General features: G+C 33.4%; 1 protein-coding gene across 3 annotated transcripts in view; it reads right to left on the bottom strand.

The window, feature by feature from the left end:
* LOC129216033 (macrophage mannose receptor 1-like) overlaps positions 1 to 23,145 on the bottom strand; it is a 170,326-nt gene extending 147,181 nt beyond the window's left edge. For all 3 annotated transcript variants that reach the window (XM_054850178.1, XM_054850177.1, XM_054850179.1), the window contains exons 1-5: positions 23,044 to 23,145; positions 9,801 to 9,971; positions 6,676 to 6,809; positions 2,126 to 2,209; positions 904 to 1,019 (exon numbers count right to left, since the gene is read on the bottom strand). In XM_054850178.1, the coding sequence (XP_054706153.1) occupies positions 904 to 1,019; positions 2,126 to 2,209; positions 6,676 to 6,809; positions 9,801 to 9,971; positions 23,044 to 23,101 (563 nt within the window). In that variant the 5' untranslated portion in view covers positions 23,102 to 23,145. The remainder of the gene's footprint in view (positions 1 to 903; positions 1,020 to 2,125; positions 2,210 to 6,675; positions 6,810 to 9,800; positions 9,972 to 23,043) is intronic.

The following is a 23,145-nucleotide window of genomic DNA, read 5'->3' as shown; positions in this document are numbered from 1 at the left end:
AGGGCCGTCACAAATGACTTTTACACCCCCCCCCCCTTCCATCTTGTCTACCCCTACGTCCTTACATATATTTCACCCCTCATTTAAAATGTCTCGGGCCCCCTTCAGCCTCGTAACCGGGTCAACAAGTGTCCCTTCTCCCCCAACCCTACCTTGCGCATGCCTCTGTTCATGTATCAACCCCAAAAAGCGTGGCCGACGCATTTATAGCAGGGCCGGGGCCGCTTTATCTATTGGTGCAGGTCGATTTTTGTTAATAGACGTACTAGTATAAGTTTTAACGCTCTTTTTTCGTTCCGGGTCCTTTTTCAGGCCGCGTCGGACACCAATTTCTCTGACCCCCTCCCGTTTCCTCAATATGGGAACCATGGCCCCCAAAGCTCTAAACACTAGAGAGAAAGTTGATAAGAAAGGAAGAAAAATAAACCTGTTACCAAACGTTTTTTTCACATAGAGTGAACAAATTGCTTTTTTTTTCTGTTATGACACTTTGAAAAATGTTAGGTGTGAGTTAAATGTATTAAGTTCAATAGAAAAATTGAATAAAGTGGTCCACTCGGCGGTTGGCCCAGTCGGGGATCCCCGACTAGCCGACCTGACCAGTCCACCCCTGTATATATATATATATATATATATATATATATATATATATATTTGGTTTTTAAGCCATGTCTCCCCCCCCCCTTCCTGGGGTCTGCGGGTTTATAAATCCGGACGAATGTACGATAGTAACTCTTGCAGAGAGGCAAATATTTTTTATGAACGAAGTCGTTCAAATGATCGAGTTCAGTAAACGGGTAAAAATGTGCACGATGCACGATCTTCTGACGAACGAATCATTAAAAAGAACGACAATACCCATCTCTAATCAAAAATCAATAATATAATTGAGTTTATACGTACTCCGTATCAAACACAGCTAATTGTCCTTTCAGCAGAATACATTTCTGAACAGCATCAGCATAAGGGACTTGAATCGACATCGGCTTGTAGCAAGTAGAGTCATACAAACTCCAGCCCTAATAAAAGAGTGACATACAAGTTCATAAAGTCTTGCACTGATGGAGAAAATTCATGAAAAAAGAAAAATACTAGAGATTTAAACGTCATTGGGCTATTCCACCGTCACGAGAGGGAAGAAAAGACGCTTAAAATCAGGGTGCCCACAGAAGGGGATCATGGCGCAAGTTGCGCCATCAATTTGTTTTTTTTTTGGGGGGGGGGACTTTTAAATTTTTAAAAATATATTTCTTTTCATTTATTTATTATTTAATTTTAAATTTAAATTATTTATTTTATTTTATTTTGTTTACATTTTATTTCATTTATTTATTTAGTTTTGTGTGTGTATGTTATTAGCGTAGCACTGAACTTTTCGAATGAAATAATAATTAAAAACAAATAAATAAGTAAATAAAAAACTAAAAAACATTTAAAAAAATAAATAAATAAAAATATTTAAAAAATTTTTAAAAAAGATTTAAAAAATAAAAAAGGGAAAGAATATTGAGAAAAATTTGAAAGGGGAGAATGTGCGCCATTGAACTTGGGGGGATGGGCACCCCTGCTTAAAATTCACTAACATTTTGTCATATCTCTTAATATTTTAACTAAACAGGGGTGATCAATTTTTTTTAATTTTTACATTTGAAGCAAAGATACTCCTTTATCCAAAGAAACTGTCCAAAGACACAGTTTTATTTTCATTAAACAATTTTTTAAATTAAAATTTAATTTATTTGCATGCATCACGTGCGGGACATCTAAAGTCAACCACTTGTAACTTGCTTATGAATTAGTTAATATTTTTGCTCTATTAATATATTAATGTTAAATAAATTGTAGATTTTGAAGGTACAGGTTTCAATGTAAAAGAAACATATCTCATTTGTTCAGGGGCGTGCACAGAAATTTTGGGGCATTTCTGTGCCCCAAAATTTCTCACATGGTCTTTAGCTAAGTAAAGGATGTTTATATGCGTCTGGCATCAAAGTGAGATCAATAAGCAATCTTGATAGCTCAAAATGCACTCATATAGAATATATCTAGCAAGCAAATGTCAAATTTCTCATGTATGTGTGTATGTGAATACTGATAATTATTTTAACTTTGCAAAATATTTTACTCCAGGGCATTGCAGTTGTGTTTTTCTATCGGCAGTCTCACAGACGAAGGACCTCTTATCATCAGGTTCTCCACTTTCAATGCTCTAAAATGAAAGGGAAAAATACATTAACATAAAGTAAAGCAGAACGGAAGAACAATCAACAATGTTAAGTAAGCCGGAAGTTGATCACATTGAATTTAGTTTAATTGACTAAGAGTCATATGAGTCAAATGCTAGAATTTCAAGATCTCAACAACAGCGGATAGGAAAATTGTTTTTCATTTGGGATTTTGAAAACAAATTGCAGCAATTTAGTGCCATAAAAAATAAAACTATCTGATTACGAAATAAATATTGAAGGTGATACAGTGATCGATATTTGTTTTAGTACATCTGTATCGTTTTTTCCCCCTGAATTAGTAATTACGTCTTCCATAAAGCATTGATAAGCAGCACTGATTAATAAAACTGAGATTTACAAAATAAATGAATGAGTATTCTTCATAATAGCCAATGATCGAGTAACGCTGACGTCATCAACAATGAAACTCGCCCCACGGCATGATAATTTGATAATATGTTTTGGTAATGCTTAACATGCAGGGAAAGGCTTTAATGTGACAAAGCGGAACTGGATCCGGTAACTTTACTGTTTTACAGGTAAGACTGTCATTTCAGGGGAATAAAGAAACGAAAAGACGCTCAAAAATGAACACTATGTACTGGAGTTTAGGGTTAATCCACTGGACTTAGGGTTAAAATTTCAACTATCAAAATATCACCAAACAGGTAAAAACAGGTAATTGCTTCGTTCAAATGTAGAAGCAATTTTCACCTGTCATATCTTGACAGGCGATTTTCTGGTTATGTAAATGAATAAAATAAAATCACCATCTGTGTAGCAAAATGATTGTTACACGGATATGTCACAAATTAATTATTCCTAGTGATGTTCTCATCAATTTTTCTGAGGGTATACTCCCAGTAATCAGTTATGCATAATATGTGTCTGCGATCATATACATAATATGAAATTTTTTGAAGCTTGAGGGTATACACTATGCGTCTTAAAAAATGTTTGAAAAAACGGCGTATATGAAGTTATACCCTATGGGAACACTACTGATTCTCTTTCCGCGTCGGGCCCTCGTGATTTTATTGGAAGTATTACTGTGACAAAATATTTTAGCAAAATCACGTTCTTAATACAGAAAATTTTTCACACACATGATTATTGAATTGCACTCAAACCTTTCTTTTGTGGTCTTTTTCTGTGCGTTTTTTTTTTTTTTTTTTTTTTTTTTGTTATTTAGCAGTAGTTTTTGTCGCAAAAACTATTTTATACAGCTGCTCGTGAAGTTTTGAACAATTTTTTATTCGTTGCCTTTCTACCGCGCATAAACAGGTTTGACTGAATTGCTATTGTTATTATTAGTTGTTGTTTTTTTTTAGCTTTGTTCAGCAGAGATTGAAAAATAAAATGATTTGTTTCTAGCGGAATAAAGACTTCAATTCCAGTATAAGATATTGCATAAAATTAAATCAATTCATGTGAAGGAAATTTTCTTTCGGTATAGGAATTGTTTTTCACACAGTTAATTAAAAAAATTTACAATGGTTTGGAGTTTTGCTGTAGTTTAGCATTACGTTTTACATTTTAACGTTGTACTATTACATAATTTAAAAAAAGTGCGTAGTTGCACAAACATTAAAATTTAGGAAATAATTTCGGTATAGTTAAAGAAAAGGAATTTAAAATCACTTACATAGCAACTAATAGTTTTTTTCTCAAATAAAATAGGTTTTTTTTAATGACATAATTGTTTTAACCGTTGAAAAGAAGGTGGAAGTATTTTGATGACGAAGTCATTCGAGAGACAGAGAAAATCTAATTAAAATCGATTCTGGTATATCGGAAAATAGCCGTTTAATGCTGGGAAACTGTTTTTTACTCGGGGTGCACCTATTCAAGAATGGAAATAAATGGGAATGAGGAATCCTTCACGAGATCTTTCAGATTAAAAAAAAAAACATCCACCATCCCGCCCCTAGCATAAATTTGAATTTTAACGTTCTGCAGTCGACATAAAAGGTAGCCTTTTACAAATTGATAACATGGTAGAGTTGGACATAATGAAAAAAAAAATTGTGTGTCGTAAAGATAAATCGATAGAAATGAAACTTTTATCTTTTCTTTTTTTTCATTCTGAACTGTCACCCGCACGTTTTCTCTCACGGCACGTTCTTGTTTTTTCTGCGTCTGACTTAAGCACATTGATGACTAAATTTTATATTTTCATTAGGAAAATAAATTATAAACAACGAGAAAACATTTTAAAATTAGGGGTGAAACAGACGTAGCGGCGTAGGGGTAAACAATATGGAAAGAGCCAAAATAAAAGTAATTTGTGATGGGCCCCAAAATTTCTGTTCGCGCCCCTGACGAGAGGTCATGTCAGCCCAGTCGGAATGTAGGAGCCCGGCCCGTGAAGAGGCCCAGCTTGTAATCGTAGTACAGTATCAGACCCCAAATTCGGGATTCTGAAATCCGTAAGACCCGAAAACCGGAACTTTTCTCCTTAAATGTTTATGAAAAAAATTTAAAAAAGATTTTTCCTCTAATTTTTTTCAGTTTCAAAAGTCCAAATTTGTTAACTTTCAGCGATTACTTGCTGAAAACACAGCACAGTTGGATCCCGCTACAACGCAATCCGACTTGCGCGAAATGGCTATAACGTGAGTTTTTCATAAATAATGAATTTTTTATTGCCGACGCAAATTACTTGCTTACAACATGAATTTTTTTGGAAAGGAGTAGCGAAGTATTAGAATGGGCTTCGTTGAATCTAAATATTGGTCTTGTAAACAGACTTTTATCCCTTTAGCATCACTGACAGCGGAAGTTTACACATTGTATTAGTCTAAACAAACAACACTTTGCTTTAGTTTATACAAATTACCGCTCCGATTCTGAACGGTTTTTTTTTTTTCAATTCTTATGAACGTTGATAAAACAGAATGGTTCCCAAACAAGGACTTCCATCTCAAGTTAGCAAAAGTGGTAAGAAAAACAGAAAGTTTCTGACAATGCAAAAAAAGGTAAAGATTCTCGATGCTTAAACAATTATAAAGTGCCTCGAAGGTAGCACGACAATTAGGTATGAGTTAATCTTCGATACGTACAATTAAAGTTCAAAAAAAGGAAGTCCGCAAAAGTTCAGAACTTAGTTTTAATAATGAAGCTCGCCGAGTAGTGTCTGAGCAAAATAAACAAACATCATGAAAATGGAAGCCAAGCCAGAAATAGTGGTGTTCCCACACTGAATAAACTTCATAAATTTGAAAATTATATTTAAAATTACGATATCTGTTCAGTGCTATTATAATGCAGTAATGTTCTTTCTGTAAATATCCTACTGTTAAAGTTCATGTATTTTATTGATCATTTATTTTGTGCTTCATAACAGAGTATAATCATGTTAAATAGTAACGTTTTTTCTAAAATACAGTAAAAAGGTAGTTCTTTATAAAAGATACGGTAATATATAGCTAACAAATGGTTTGAAACAATTTGAGGGGTGTTAACACATGTCTGAAATAATTGTGTATGCTTATAAAAAATTTCTAAACATACGTTGTTCCACAACGTGAAATTCCGACTTACGTGAGGGATCTTGAAACGCATCCCTCGCATAAGTCGGGATCCGACTGTACTTCCAGTTCAGATCTTTTTTTTTTAAACTTTTTTTCGCTGCCACAAGTCATGCGTAAATTCGTAAATTCGCAGTTTCTTAAATTGTGCTGCAATCTTTTGACATCAGCTTTCTATAACACTGCGGCAAAAAAAAAAAAAAAAAAAAAAAATGCTTCTGACATTTCTGATTCTTATGTAAAATGACCCCCTGAATCCGAATATGACCTCCGTTTCCCCCTTATACGTACCATTTTTTAAAGCCCCCCCCCCCCCAGTTTTTTTTAAATTTCCCTTAGTTTCAGAGTAGTTAATTTCTTGGAGGTTAAAGGAGCTTTATATTAACTGTTAACATAGTTTTTGCGGGCAAGAGAGGTTCAAAATTCAAGATCATGGACACCGATCGCAAAAGGAGGACTTGGGGGCATACCCCTCTAAAATATTAGAAAAATCACGAAAAACGATCTTTTTAATTTGCATCAGTGGCGACAATTCGCGGGGGGGGGGGGGGGTATGGTTCATAGTGTTTGTGACATGTCAAAATACTTAGGGGTAAACAATGTAAGTCCAATTCATGTCTAAGTATTTCTTCAGGGAAAGTTATTGTGTACAAAATTCATCAAAAACCCTAAGAAAAACGTGAGTTAAGTTGATAGATTCACATGAATTACCACTCATCTGCCCTAAAAACCAGCCCTGGCAAAATTGTGTACTTTCTCTGTCTCTTTTTTTTTTTTTTTGTAACCGCTAAAAATCCTATGGCCCAGTTGTCTTTTTTTTTTTTTTTTTTTTTTGCCCCCCCCCCACTTTTCTGTTGCAGAAAATAAAGTGTTCAAGTGAGGGAGGAACTACTTACTAGCATTCTTGCACTACTTACTAGCATTCTTGCATAGGGACAAGGATTTGGAGGGATTGCAGTTGGACACCTTGTGTCATCATCTTCGTCACATTCATGTGCGGCCACTCTTGTGACTCTGCTATCTTCCTTCAGCCAGTACGTTTTTTGGCCATCTGCATCAATAATAAACATTGGCACAACATAATTAACTAGGTAATGATAGTAAAGTTATGAGAAATAAATCGATCTTAACATCACACAAGCGAGCTCCATTTCCAGGCTGCCACTACTTCGTCTGCTATTAATTATCTATTTCTTTTTTCTTTCTGCATCTAGAACCTGAAGTGCTGAAATCCTTTTTTGGAGCTGTTTGCACAAAAAACAGCCGAACAACTACTCATTTGACTCAATTTAACATATGCTAACGAAATGTAAACATCAGCAGTAATGCTATCGCTGCAAAGACGAGGCCATAATTTCAGTTCATTTCCGCGACAAAAACTCGTGCTGCCATCTAGTGATAGAACAACAAGTTTACTTAAAATTTATTATAGTTGATTGCAAAATTAGCGGAAAAAATAATGATTGAAATTTTGTTCAAACTATTTTAAGAAAGCTTATTGTCTTTTTTTTTTTCAGCGAAGAGAGGAGACGTTACGTTAGTGCACTGGATCAAGTTTGCTCCAAAATGGCCGATGCGTCGGCTTCCCACTATAGGGGCCTTATATTTAACGTCAGAGGCGGATTTACCCTATCGCAAAAGTCACGACTGCGACGGGCCCCTAGGACCATGACGGCCCCGAAGGAGTTATATGCCTGTTCCATGATAGAAAAAAAAGGGGCCACCAAAAATGTATTGTGACAAGCTCCCATATTGGTAAATCTGCCACTGTTTAACGTTAAAAATGAAACAACAAATTTAACGCAACGGTAGATCAATGCGCAGCAACGTCACCATGGGGCACGACATCCAAAATGGATTTTCGAGTGTATGAAAAATATAAAAACTTTAATTCTGAAAATTTTTAACAAATATTTCAATTTTTATTTCATTTTTCAAGGGATGGGGGGACGTTTACGCTGAATGACATCTCAATGGGGAAGAGGAGGAGAGGGGAACATTCTAAAAGGGTTTATGACTTTATGAAATGTGTAAATACTTACATTCTATTTTTTGTCTAATATTTCAAACTATATTTAATCTATGAAACGCAGCAGCGCCCCTAAGTGTGTTTGTGCCATGTAACACACTTCTGTAGGGTGACATACAAATGGATTTTAGGACTTAAAATATATATAAGTATATCAATTCTAACCAGGGACGTATGTAATAATAGAGAAAGCTCAAAACTGTAGCATTCGAAAAAGCATAGAAATTTTTTGATTCATAATTTATGTGCCCTCGTCGCTCCGTTTTCGAGATACGGGGTCAAGTCTGCTGAAATCTTAAGAAAAGTAGCCAAATTTAAAGACTTGGCAAGGGAAATGAAAGATACTTTGCATCAATCCTTTACCTGTGTGTGTTAAATTAAAGAATCACCATCAAGTCTATGAACTGGAAAATAGACAGCTTTATCCAGAAGAATGGCAACTTTACAATGAAATTAAACGTACATTTTATAATTTCATTTGTGATAATATATTTCAGAATTTTAGTGTACTTTAAGTGTGTTTTATTTAACTAATTTATGCGTTAGTTCTTTTTAATGAAATATGTTGTAAGAATTTCTTAATAATTTAAGAGAATTAATATGAAGAAGTACAAAAAGCAGGCTAATTTGAGCTCATATATAAAAAATAAAATGTCTAACATAATGTCTAACAATGATTACAGCTTTGATGTTGAAATAAAATGGTTATGAATTATGGCATCAGTTCCTATTTTAAAAAAAAGATCATTACACGAAGTGTTATTGCCTGACCACTGTTAGGAAAAATATTTAATTTTTAATGAAAAATCTAAAAAAAAAGGAAAATAAAAACGACGAATGGTAAATGTAAACAATATGCGCAGCAAAATTATAGTGTTCTGACATTGCATCATGGACAGAAGGAAATAGTTATTTTTATTCCTAAAAAAGATTCCCAATATTAACATAGTCGACGTTCGTTATAACGATCCGTCGTCAATCGGTCGCTAGAATTAAGAGTGGATATAAAAGGCTTAAAAGTAAATTATTGCATGTTATTTATTCATTTAAAAAATCTGGAATAACTGTTACACGCTATGTATGCTTCAATCTACAATCACTTATTCATTTTCAGCTTAGTGTCCCGCAATAAAGTGCTCAAAAAAAGTCGATTTTCCAAGTCACACGCACTCTTATATTTTTCCTTTTATGTCAATATAGAAAATAGAATATTAAATAAAATTAATAATATTTTACTAAATTTTAAGAACAAAATATAAAAATTTTCTTTTAATGACCTTGTTACACTCTATCCTGAAAAGTATTAAAGCCCCTAAAAATATGTATGAATCATAAAACCTTCGTAAATTATTACAGGGACATGAAAATGACCGTTTCGGTGAGAGTGACCTAAGTATATCTTTTCCCCTCAAAGATACGTCTTCGTTGTAGTATACGTCGACAGGCCCGGCTCTAGGGGTAGGCGATCTAGGCGGCCGCCTAGGGCGGCAAATTTTAGGAGCGGCGAATTTCGAAATTGAAACTTTTTTGTTTTAAGTTTTTAATATCTGTTTCAGTACTATAAGATACGCACACAAAGATTTAATGTTTAAAAAATAATAATAATTTAGAGATTGTACCAGTGCTTGAATATGCAACATATAGTTTGGAATTCAACTAGAAATTGAATATTTTTGTTATGCTAAAATTAACGCCAAATGAAAATTGAGCTAAAAAATCTCTCCAAATAGAACCATTTTGGAAAACGCTTCATCCTAAAGTTTTCCAAAATCAGTATAGAGTGAGTTAGGTGACTCCAGTCCTCGCAGTCTATATCGTGCACTTGGCGGCAATTTTCATTTCGCAAAAAAAAAAAAAAAAAAAAAAAAAAAAAGGGATAATACGTAGGTACCATATTCACGTTATCTATGGTCTGATACGAAACCAACCTAAAAGAATTAAAACCAAAGAAGGATCAGAAAGATTAATACCAAATGCAATAAAGGTTCGACAAATTGTGTCAGAACATATTACCAAAATTTTTCAGAGTGTTGATAAATTGTAAAGTTTTAATATTCTCAACTTCTGCCAAATCTCCATTTGCTATTTGACAATAGCGTCTCGCTAGCGTATAATCAAGCTCAAATGGGGAAGCTTGATAGCAGCTGCCGTCGTAAGGTAACCAATCAATGTTACAGCAAACACCTGAAAATTAATGTACAGATTATGATAAGTAAATAATGTAATTTAGAACTAAAAAGCAAACTTTTAGAAAGTAAAATGTTTGATGAGCATACATACATCTATATACATATCTATCTTCTATACATATAATAAAATAAGATGTTTGTGTGTGTGTGTGTGTGTGTGTGTGTGTGGCGCGCATCTCGGGAAAACAGTAAGGCCTAGAAAGATGAAATTTGGTATACAGGTGCAGTTTTTGCTGAAGTTGTGCACCTCGGGCTTCGATTTTTGATATTTTTAATAGAAAAAAAGTTATTTAATGTTTTATGCGTTTTTTTTGCACTTTTTAGTACTTTTTACCTCACAGACCCCGAACCAATCGCACCACGCAAATATTTTTTGTACTAGTGTAGGAAATTTAATTTTAAATATGATGAATGAAAAAAATTTGAAGATAGAGCAATTTTTGTATTTTTTATAAATTTTTGAAAGAACCTTTATTTCGCATTTTTTTCTGGGTTTAGTTTTTTTCGAAACCCATTCTCCAAAAAGTATTGAGCCCTTAATTCCAAAATTTTAGTTGGTAATAGTAAAAACATTTCGCCCCCTTCAGAAGAAAAAAGTTTTTAAAAATACCCAAAAAATTTTTTTTTACAATTTTTTAAATGCAGAACACGACGCGACCTGTAAGCATTGCCGGCTGAGTTCCGCACTTCCTCATCACGTGACCTAACTGAAATCGTTTGCTTTCTCTTCACTTTTTTTTTTTTTTAACGTTCAGAGATTTCATATCTTTATTTTTCCAACTTTTTTTTTCTGGACTGTTTGCTATATTTATTTTTGGTCAAATATTTTTGCGCATTTTGATTCAATAAAAGCGGTGATTTTTTTTTATCTTTTGCAAGCGCTGCTTTTTGCACACTACTGGGTGGTCATTCTAAACTACTTACGTTTCGACTTCGAGATTTCCCGTCACGTGATCGATGTTATCGAAAAAATCTCGCAACATTGAATTCTGAACAGCTCGCAGCTGTCTTTCGAAGAGGCGCCAATTTTTTCGATTAGTTTGGTCGGCCAGGAGGTACACGTGACTTCTTCCAACCAATGTCCTTTCAGTGCAGCTAGTTTTGTTTTGTTTAATTCTTGGACGGAAAAGCGCGAACTTTGACGACTGGCACGCTAATGGCTATTCTTCAAAGAATACGTTTTACGTTACAAAGAATCACGCCGAAATAATTTTAGATTTTCTTGAAGCAAATCCTGATGTTCTTAAAAATTAATTCTCCGAGAATTTTAAAAAATAGTACACAAAGGAAAAATGGCAGAATGCTCCGGTGCAAAAAGCTTAGTCGAATGGCAAAAAGTAAGTCGTATTTTTTGCATATTTCAATATTACAGTGTCTAAAACAAAAATCGAAGAGGTTAAAACAGCCAATACATAAATTTGATAAAAATTATCCGTAAATTTTGTTGATTTACTATATAACACCATCTATATTAGTAAGAATGTCTTATATGAAATATATTTTTCCCAAGAAACTATAGTCGAAATAATAATAATAACTTAAAAAAAATAATGATACTAAAAAAAATCTTAACCGTCATAAATGCAGATGAAAAAATATAAATAGTTCGTAATCGTGGATTGAATATTATGTTGTTGCCGTGTCTAATGAAGTGCAGAGTGCGAAAGGTTTAGAGGCATCCAAAAGTCTTGATGAAAAAATCTGCTAATTCAAATTGAATAAAAAAAACACTAAAATGTGGGGGGGGGGGGTAAAAATTTCAATGGCGCTGATTGAAATTTTTAAAGGGGCTTGAGGGGTATTTTTTTTATTTGGGGGGCTCTTGCTTTTGGAGGGGGAGTCTTCCGGATATTCGGGGGGAGGGTCACCCCTACAAAATGTAAAAGGTTTGTTGTGCTAATTGAGCTTTTGGGGATGGGAGCAGACATAACAGAATATATAATCTTCCATATTAGGATTAGTAATGTGAAAACCAACTCTCCCCCCGCTCCAGTTGCAATTATAACAACAATCTCAGTTTCAAAGACATGTTCCAGATTTTTTTTTTCTCTTCTCCTTTAAAATTATAATTAAATAAGCATATGCTAAATAAAAAGTATTACTTCTTCAATATTCCGGTTTTCAAATTCCATTTTTTCTAGGTATTGTTTTCCAAGACCCAATCTTAAGATATCCTCAAAACAGTACTTTTCTAGATTTTTTTTTTTCAAAACAAGCAACTTGTACCTATGATTACACAATTCCATCTTTATTTTCAAGATTAAAAAGTCAAAACAGCAATCTTGGTTACAAGAGCAGTTTAAAACAAATAAATACTCTGCTTCTGTAAATGTATATTGAAAAATATTCGTAAAAGGAATAAATTTTTCAATCATTATTTCTCTTCAGCTGATAAAGAACTTTAAAGTTCAACCCAAAGGAAAGATCCTAAATTGAAGAAGAAAAGAAAAAAGGAGCATTTTGAAGCATTCTCTTTTCCTTGAAATGCATCATATTATATAGCAGCCAATTTACAAATGCTTACAGTATAATCGAATACAGTATTTATATAATATTGCTAATTTTGATGTTGGCGAAATGGAAAATCAAATTTTAGAAACAACTCCCCAGAAATTACCAGCCTTTCTACTGTTTTGTAATTAGTTAATCAATATCAAATTTCAATAAAGGAAAATAAATTATCTTACAAATTGAATTCAATTGAAATTGAATATTGACAGTAGGTAATAAATAAAGAATTTAGGAAAAGAGGGGGGAGGAGGATTTTATAGCAAAAGAAGACAAAAAGAAAAAAAAAATTACCTACGTCAGTGGCGTACCTAGCATGGGTGACACCCGGGGCGGTAATTTGTGATGTCACCCCCCCCCCGCTAAAACGCAAAAAAAAGGGATTGTATATTCTGTGTAAATTTGAAATTCATACAATTTTCAGAAACAACTAGTACTTTTGTGAAAAACTAAATTTTAAGTGGGATAATGTACAAAAGAAAAATAAAATTTATAAACGCTTTTTACATAAAATTTGCCCTAGACGCATTTGTGCAGGCCGTCGAACGGTCAAAAAAATAAGAGGGAGTAGGAAATTCCTAGCCCCTTAATTATTTCAAATGCATTATATCTTGAAAATTTGGAGTGCCCCCGATTCCCCCCCCACCCCCACCCTTACCTTAATTCCTAAATGATGGGTTTGGTTACAAGAAAGTGGAATCAATGGAAGTTATCAACCGTAGCCGAATGCATTTTCATTCACAAACTAACATTTTACATTGAAAAAGAAGTTCTTAACACGTGTCTGCAATTTAATTCGGATGTTTGTGCATTATAATGTTGTTATTAGTTAAATTAAGCATTTTAAGCTTTGAAAACTTATTGCAAAGCGAAAAATGTTGCATATATGCCTATTTTATGTTTTCAGTTATAACCCCCCCCCCCGCCCCCTGCACCATTTTTAGGGTTGGCCACATCTTAATTCGTTTTCCTCGTGCCAATACCTATCAGAAAAACCAACTACTGCCGTAATTTTATCACAAAAATTCCACGGACAACCACTTTTCCCCTCCCCCCCCCTTTCACTATGTTCAAGGTTCCTAACATTCTAATTTGTTTTCTGCTTGCCAATACTTTTCAGAAAAACTAACTCCCGTTTTTGTGTCACAAAATTTAACGGAAAACCACTTGCCCCCAGCGCAGTTTTAACCCTCCTCCCTCCCCTTCACAATGTTCAAGGTTTGTAACATTCTAATTTGTTTTCTGCTTGCCAATACCTTTCTGAAAAACTAACTCCCGTTTTTGTGTCACAAAAATTTAACGGAAAACCACTTGCCCCCCAGCGCAGTTTTAACCCTCCTCCCTCCTCTTCACTATGTTCAAGGTTCGTAACATTCTAATTTGTTTTCTGCTTGCCAATACCTTTCTGAAAAACTAACTCCCATTTTTGTGTCACAAAATTTTAACGGAAAACAACTTGCCCCCCCCTCCCCCAGCGCAGTTTTAACCCCCCTCCCTCTCCTTCACTATGTTCAAGGTTCGTAACATTGTAATTTGTTTTCTGCTTGCCAATACCTTTCAGAAAAACTAACTCCCATTTTTGTATCACAAAAATTTAACGAAAACCACTTGCCCCCCCCCCCCTCAGTGCAGTTTTAATCCCCCCCTTGCCCCCTGCACCATCTCCAAGTTTGGCAACATCCAAATTCGTTTTCCTCGAGCCAATACCTTTCAGAAAGACAAACTCCCAAATTGTATCACAAAAATCGCACAATCTCACCTACTTTAGGGCAGTCGAGATTTCGCTCCGCAAATAAGCGCCCGAAAAGTCACTTTTCCCCTTCTTTTGGCGATTGGAATCGCTACTTGCGAGAATTTCCTTTCGAGACCGCTTTTTTCCCTATAGCGCCATCTAGTGAGGCGATCAGAACTAATCTCGCAAGGTGAATTTCGAGCTTGGAATAAGCACCCAGGGAACATAGAGCCTTTTTTTTGCGTGTAATTTTAAGTAAATAAATAAAGCCCGCGGTTTTTTGCATGATTTTTGTAGGGATTGGTGGTTATGTTTTATAGATAGAGAGATGATATTAAGTGGGCAAAAAATGTTTTTTTTTACATAGAAAGGATTGTTAATTACTATCAGAGGTAGATATGCATGGATCGTATAGATAGATAGAGAGAACGAAAGGTGGACAAATATAGAGGTGGATACAGTAGATGGACAGTAAGAAATAGAGGAACTTCAACGGGGGATCAATAGCCCCCCCCCCCACACCCACCTCCCCCAACCCACACACATACACACACCATGACTTTGAAAAAACAATGTTTCACATAAAAGTGAAAATGCTTTTTGTTATTTTCCGACAAAATTTGCATGAAGAGTATGATGCCCTTTGTGCCTCCCCTCCCCCCCCCTTAAAAATATGCCAAAGGACATAACGGGAGGTAGATCTAGAAAATACTTTATTCAACATAAAATTTATTTAAGCAGCCGCCGATCAACCTTGGCGTAAAAAGAAGAATGATAATATTGATGTATAGAGAAAAAGATTGATTAATACCATCAACAATTTTTTTTAAGCAACCGCCGAAAAAATCAACATTGGCGTAAAAAGGTGAATGATAATATTGATATATAGAGAAAAACATTGATTAATACTCTCGCTAAATTGTGTAAGCAGCCGCCGAAGGTGGCAACCCTGGCGCAAAAGGCGAATTGCGTAAAAAGGCGGACTAGTAATAAAATAAGATGTTTGTGTGTGTGTGTGGCGCGCTTCCCGAGAAAACGGTAAGGCCTAGAAAGATGAAATTTGGTATACAGATACAGTTTTTGCCGAAAATGTGCACCTCGGGCTTCAATTTTTGATATTTTAATTAGAAAAAAAGTTATTTAATATTTTATGTTTTTTTTTTTTTTTTTTTTGCACTTTTTAGTACTTTTTACCTCATAGACCCCGAACCAATCGCACCACACAAATATTTTTTGTACTATAGTGTAAAAAATTAAATTTTAAATTTGATGAATGAAAAAACTTTAAGATTGAGCAATTTTCGTATTTTTTATGAATTTTTGAATAAACCTTTAATTTGCATTTTTTCTTGGGTTTTATTTTTTTCTAATATCATCCTGCGAGAAGAATCAAAGCCTCATTTCTAAAATTTAAGTTGGTAATAGTAAAAACATTTCGCCCCCTTCAGAAGGAAAAAAGTTCTTAAAAATATGCAATAGTTTTTTTTTTTTTACAATTTTTTTAATGCTAAACACATTGTGTCTTTTCACGCATCGGTCGAAAAAAGCGTTCTTCATTCTTTTATGCCTGTGACGTCACTACTTGAATTTCGATTCGAGATTTACGCGATGGAATCTTAATCGCAAGCAGTGTTATTTTTCTTTTTTTTACTATATAGCTTAATTCTACGTTTTATGACGTGTGACACGTGTTTTTCCGGCAGCGCTTGCTTTTTTTTTCTTTCCTTTTTTTGTTTTATTTAGGGATTGCATTTATTTCTTTTTCCATCCCCCCCCCCACCAAACTGGACCTTTTGCTGTATCTATATTGCGTTACATTTCATAGTTGTGCGAATTTAATTCAATAAAAACAGCGAGATTTTTTTTATCTTTGTCAAACGGTAATTTTTGCACACTACGGGGAATTTGAGGTTTTCTTTTTTTTTTTTTTTTTGCTCTACTTAAATAAAAAAAGCGGTTTTTTGGTGATCTTTGTTTTTATTAGGAAATGGTCGGGGAGGTTAAAATAAATAGAGACGATAAGAAAATTTAGAGATAAATCGTAAAGGTAGATAGCCGTCGAAGGCGGCAATCTTGGCGTAAAAATGTGAATGGCACATAAAAAAGATAGACATGGATTGATTAATACTGCTGCCAAATTTATTTGAATAGCTGCCGAAGGCGGCAAACTTGAAGTAAAAAGGTAAATGACAAGTTATCCAAACAGCCGACGTAGGTGGTTGCTGGCACAGAAAGGCGACTGGCGTAAGAAGGCGAACCAGCTGGTCGCCGCAGGCGGCTAGTTTAAGATAAAACCTTAGAATACCTACTACAGTACTGGCCAAATTATTAGAATAAAGAGGGGTTTTTTTGTACACTATTTGTACTAAAATACTATTTATTTTACTGTTAAAGTACAGTACATACTGTACACTGATTATTACGTTATTTTAGAAAAATTTAATGTTTGCAGGTGGCAGCACTGTCTGCTTTGTTTATGTTATTTATGTTTATGTTATTTATCTACCTGCCAGAAACATAATCTCAATCAGCTTAAACAGTTCACTAGTTCTTTTTATTAGTGTGTTCTGTTATATTTAAAGTTAGTTTTAGGTAATTACGGATTATGTGTATGTGAGTATATACTATTATAGTGAGTATAAACAATTTTTTACTTCCTTTTTTAAAAAGTTAAGAAATGGTGTAAACCTTGTGAAAAGTATGCCAAAAAGACTTAAAATGCTCATCAAGAACAAGGGAATGCATACTAAATATTAGATAATTATTTCACTGTTTGTTAATGTGTCTATAGTTACGTAATCAATAAAGAATTTGCTTTTAAAACAGTCTTAGTCTAATAATTTGGCCAGCACTGTATGTATGGAATCTTCATGGATTAAAACAGGGGTTCCCAAAGCGAGTACCGCAATACCCTGGGTTCCACATGGAGAGGCAAGGAGGCAGCATTCATGGTTTCCATATGTATGTAAAATAGAGATAGATTAGGGCACTGTGAAAAATTTCTAGTCCTTCAAAGGGTATCGCGAATTGGAAAAGTTTGGGAACCTTTGGATTAAAATGAATGTTTCGAATGTATGTACCATCGGCAAATTTATTCATGGAGCCGCCGAAAGCCACAACCTTGGCTTACAAAGGCGAACCAGCTGGTCGCCGCAGGCGGCCAGCATATGTATAAAAGTAAATAAATAAATAAATAAAATAATAACTTTCATAAATAAGAAACAAGGGAAATTTTTCTTGAGGTCCAAATTTAAAAGGAAAACTTCAGATTATTTCAAATTAATTGCAGTGAAACCATTATTTTTCGTTTGTCAAGGGACTGGGTAGGAAAAACGTAAAATACGGGAAATACACAGAAAGCAAAAATCAAACTTAAAATAAAACTAAAGTTATTTGCGATAACTCTTTCAAACGGTATGATATCTATATTTTACGAAACGAACATTTTTGTACACTACATTTTAGATCATTTCAACACATTAAGTTGCGAATTCGCGGGCGTTTGGATTGAAAATATATAGTCCATAATAGTAGATTGTTTTTTAGTCATTGAGTTCAAAGTAAATGCAGCATCTTCTAGGACTGAAAGACTAGGCAAGTTTTTTTTTTTTTCAGGTTTTATGAGAAAGAAAATACTCTTTTACTATTTGTAAGCTTTTATGAAATATTGAAAGAAAGGACGGGTTATGCTTTAGGTTCTTCTTGTTCATCTTCACTGGCGGACAGAAGTCTTATAAGGTCAACTACTGATGCAACAATAACATTTCTGTTCACATAGATTAACTTTCAACAGCGTGAATTAACTTTTAAAAATCACAAAAGGAAATTTATTGCTTTATTTCAGAACATTCATTTATTTTATTTTTTTTACTTCTCATGAAAAACGTAAAATGCGGAAAACTCATACATAACAAACTTTTTATCCGGGTTAAATTTAATTATCCGGGTTAATTCGGGGGACTTGAAATCGGATATTCAGTTAAAATTGAAACCAGTCTAATTCTAATACAAATTTTTGGCTACAAAGCATGGATATGAAATGTAACAAACAGCTTTCTTTTCGATTACAAAACTGTTCTATGTTTTATTAGATGCTGCAACTTAATATATTTCAGATAGCATTTGAAAGGACTAATTTCTATTTTTTTTTTTTTTTTTAAATCACAAAATAAAAACGTAGAACAACAAATTCATCGTTTCTAACTTAACAAAATTTGTTTTATTTTTCTAAAAATTCTGTTACATTTGTTATAAACAATCAGAATGACTGAATTCTAAGCTACATTTTCAATACAAAAGATCAAATGAAAAAAAAAAAAAACATTTAAGTCTATTAGTTTCTGATTTCTAATCACAAAGCATCAAACTGAAAAACGACAACTTTTTTACACATATCTTTGCTATTTTCCCCCATGAGACCCCATTTCTCCCCTTACCATTTGTCATGAAGTCTTAAGATCAGAGATACAGTGTAACTCCCTTAACATAACCCCGATTACGAAATCACGGTTATAACAAACATTTCGATCGTTAAGTACAGTTTCCTGTTTAGTCATGTTAAAAATTTCACGCATAATACATAGGGGAAGATTGCGGTCAATGGACCGGTTCCATGACTAGACCACGAAGATATTTCTCGTACTAGAGTTTGTGCAGACGAGCAATCAGTTTTAGTACCTTCCTTTGTCTGAAAACAATCTACTGTAGAGTCGTCAGGTAGCTAAAATTACTTAATCATATTTTTATCGGTCAGATAAGATTTTTACCATTCTCTTACTAATTATTGGTATTTTCATTTAGATATTCCATGCTTTGAATGACAATGATCAATTAAAAGTGAACATTGAGTTAAAAGAGTGCCTTTTCAAGTACAATTCCCCATTCTTCATGTTCGTCATGATTCGTCACAGCAGTAACACCTATAAGAATATTCAAAATGACGCAGTTGCTATCATTGAACCGCTTTGTGTTTTCACGAACGGACCACCAGACAAAGTGTTTCACTCATAAAAAATCGCAAATATTGTTGTAACTTCCGCTAAATTACATTTGAAAATTGCTCAATTGTTTAAAATAAAAATTATAATAATGAAAAAAAGTTTCTCAGTGATTCATGATTTTTTTTTTTTTTTATTATTATAATTTCAACTCAAATGTTCTTATAAAATCGATTAAAAATTTAAAACATAATAATACAATTTCAAATACTTGTGCTGTTCCAGAAAAATGCAAAAATTAGTAAAATATAGTCAGTGAACAAATTAGAGCATGTAACGTGCTACAGTAACTTACAGAAATAGTGGCACGAACCTTAACGAAGTCTATACCGACAATATAAAGTCCTGAGAGCAACTTATAACAGTCGCATGGAAGATAAAAACCGGTTTGTTGTTACCTTATTAGTCACTTATTAGAAATTCAGGAGATACGCCCTCCGAAATAGGAATATAAATTAGTGAACCATATTTTGAAATTATAGAAGACGTTTTTAGAATTACTTTCGATGAATTGGGGGAATCGGCCTTTCAAGAGGCTGAGAAAACTAACTTATCCCACAGACTTAATAAAGACAAAAAGTCTGTTAGCACTATATTCTCTGGTAGTTTGAGACTTAAGCTTCTGGTTTCAGTAATAAACTTGTCAATAAGTTCTTTGGCATTTTAGAGAGCATGCACAATCGTGCGTTCATTTTCAAAATGGATTTAACAAAACACCCAACAGTTCAAAAGATATTAGCTAAGAACGGTGTTGCACAGGTTGGGAATATATCAAGTGGTGAATGAGGTGTGATTACAACTGTGTGTAGTGTGAGTGCTGTTTTTTTTTTTTTTTTTTTTTATGTTCCTCTAACCCTAAAATAAAAAAAAATAGAAAATAAATCTCTTTTTCCATAACTTATAGTTATTTTTAGTGTTTATTGATCGCCTGTTATAAATATTTGTAAGTTACGCATTGATTTTCTAATTTAAGGATGATCGATCGATGGAATCTCGATGGTTCATCCATAGCAACCGGTTGCCATGAATGGACCTCATGCTAAAATATTTATTTTTAATTTTCATTCTCTACTGTGAATATTTATCATGAAAGTTAATTTTACTATTAAAAGATAAATGTACTGAGAAATTGTTCCTATAATTATTGTAAAATTTGAGTTGTATTTCCTTTCTAAAAAAAAAAGCGAAAACTGTTATGCGGTTTATTGACAGCAACCTTCCTTTACATTAAAATGCAAGTTTCGGCATAGACAAACAAAAACTTCTCAGCTCGTCACCAAAAATTTCATTGTTGAACGCCAAAAGTGCCGTTTCAGAAATTACTCGGTATTTTATATGGTTGTAGAAAACGTAATACACATCGACAAATGTGCATTAAATCTGTTTGTATAGAGACTAAACACGATGCACCTTTTTAAATTATCAGGATTTAATTTGGTTAAAGACAAAAGTGTATATGTCTCATTGTGCAACTTCAGTACAATTTTATGAGTTGTTGCAGGCAGAAAATTTCGATACATAAAAGACTCTAGGTGTTTTACGCTGATACGTGTGAATGGAGAAATTTTGTTGACCTAAAAACAACTAAATTTTAAGGATATTTTTCCAAGTCAAATTTCAAGAAGTTAGTTAAATTTTACTACAAGGTGTGCGTTAGTCATAATAATGTACAGTGGCCGCCGATAATAGGAATCACGTTTGTTTTAAACACTTTTGATTCCATAAAGTGGCAGATTCAGTAAAGCTTGCTAATTCAATAAAGCTGGATTTTGTTCAGTTTCTGGCAATTTGACTCATTAACGGTTCTGGCACGGTGGATTCAATTGACAACTGATTCAATTAACCGGCGTCCACTGTCGTCGAAATTCTTTTTAAAATGTAGGAATGTGTATTTTTATTCTTCTTTTTTTTTTTTTTTTACAATTCTAGATATTCACGGATGTTACGGATAACGTCTGACACGAACAAATTCATGACTTATTCGCATTTCGTATGAACTGGGCTTTTTTAAACCCCTCTACAAGCGTATTTTACGCATTTAATATCAGCAAGAGGCCTTGGATATTTAGTCAAGCGTATTTTCACGCTTTGCTCTTTAAATAAAAATTTAACTTCGCGGAAAATGGGACAAAAGAGCAATTGGATTACCATTGGTACCTCCAAAAAAGGTGGAAATTTTTCACTTTCTTTTTTCTCATGGGGCAAAGTGAAAAAAAAAATTTTTTTTCGAATGAAACATTTTTATTCAATTATTAAAGATATTTTTGGTCAAATGAATGAGTAAATAAAATCATGAATGAATAAATAAAAAGAAAAGGAAAAAATAAACAAATAAAAAATAATTCAATTCATTAATATACGAGAAAAAATAATTGAGTGAATAAAATAGTGAATGAAAAAGAAAAGACGTGAATGAATGAATAAGTAAGGGAATTATGCAATGAAGGAATGGAAATGAAATAATTAATAAATAAATACGCAAGTGATTTGATAAAGGATTCAGTACGCATTTCACTTTGCCCCATCCACTTCGCTCCGCATGCACTTGAATAACAAACTATTCAAATTATTTAAAACACAAGTAAACTTAATATTAAACAAATAAATACTGCATCGAATATTAATAGATTTCAATTAATATTTGAAATGAGAAAAAAACTTTATCGTTCAATAATAACAAAAACAATGTTTGATTCACAACAAAATATTACAATAGGCGTTACAAAATTGGAAAATCGCTGTTATTATCATATTCTTAGATTTTCACAGGTAACTTTTTGTTGACTAGATAGATTACATGTGTTACTGCATAGTTAAAATATTACAAGATAGGTAGCACTAAAAGCGGGGTAAATATTTTACCATTTCACTTTGCCCCATATTCCCCTACTTTTTTTTTCTTATGTTTCTTTTTTCTTACGATGTCATAAAAAATTCTTGAACCTGTGAATTATTACTGAGCGAACTGCATATTTCTATAAGTTTTAAAATGTGGCAAGGACTTTTCAAACACCTGCATTTTCATTTAGAATATATTTAACAGCTTGAATGTTAAAAATCAGAAGATTATTCCTACATTCTTTCAGTACCATCTGTCAATTCATCCCTCAAAAGTTGGAGTTTTTTTACGGAATTGATTACTTTTGATGTCTTCCCTGTTGTCTTATAATACATTCTCAAAAATGAATTTCATTCCTCTAAAAAACACCAAGGAGTGTTTTCATGCTTTGTTAAAAAAAAAAAAAAAAACCTCTAGTGATATTTCTGCACAGGATTATCATACGAAATACTAAGGTAACGACACCAGTAACATACAAACGTATGCTTGGATTTTAATTAATGACAAGAATTTTAAGGGAGTAGTACTGCTGTTGCTGTGATCCATGAATATGGTGTAACCATCTACTGTTATCAGAGTGAATTTTATGTGGCAGTTGGTATTTACAAGGCAGTGGTGGAAGGTTATGAACATCGACCACGAGGTCTGACGATGTTTCATGTTCATTTGAATTTAATAAGGTTTTAGATCTAAAAATAAAGAACTGTTGTACATTTTGAAGAGATTCAGTGTTTCTTACTGGGGGTCAGACCGTCTTTCGAAATTGAGCAAATAAAAATATAATTAACTAATTCAGAGGATCCAGAAGCTGCCAAAGATAAATGAGATTTCATTGCATGAGAGAAAAATAGTTTTAAAAATCTAAATACATTAAAAGGTAAGATGTGCTTTTTAAAACAGAACTTAATATCTAGGGATGATCGAGCCTTTTCATATATTACTAAACTTTCAGTTCTTCATTAGATACGGGAACTAATTAAAGTTATCTTACCTAATTTGCATATGATAAGAAGGACGAAAGCGCATCCAAGAATTAATTTAGTTGCCATTTTTCTCTTCTGTTACACTGAATGTCTGGAATGCATATTTGAAG

The sequence above is a fragment of the Uloborus diversus genome, chromosome 2, assembly GCF_026930045.1.
Source record: "Uloborus diversus isolate 005 chromosome 2, Udiv.v.3.1, whole genome shotgun sequence".
NCBI classification, from domain to species: Eukaryota; Metazoa; Arthropoda; class Arachnida; order Araneae; family Uloboridae; genus Uloborus; species Uloborus diversus.
This window is presented reverse-complemented; position numbering and strand designations above follow the sequence as displayed.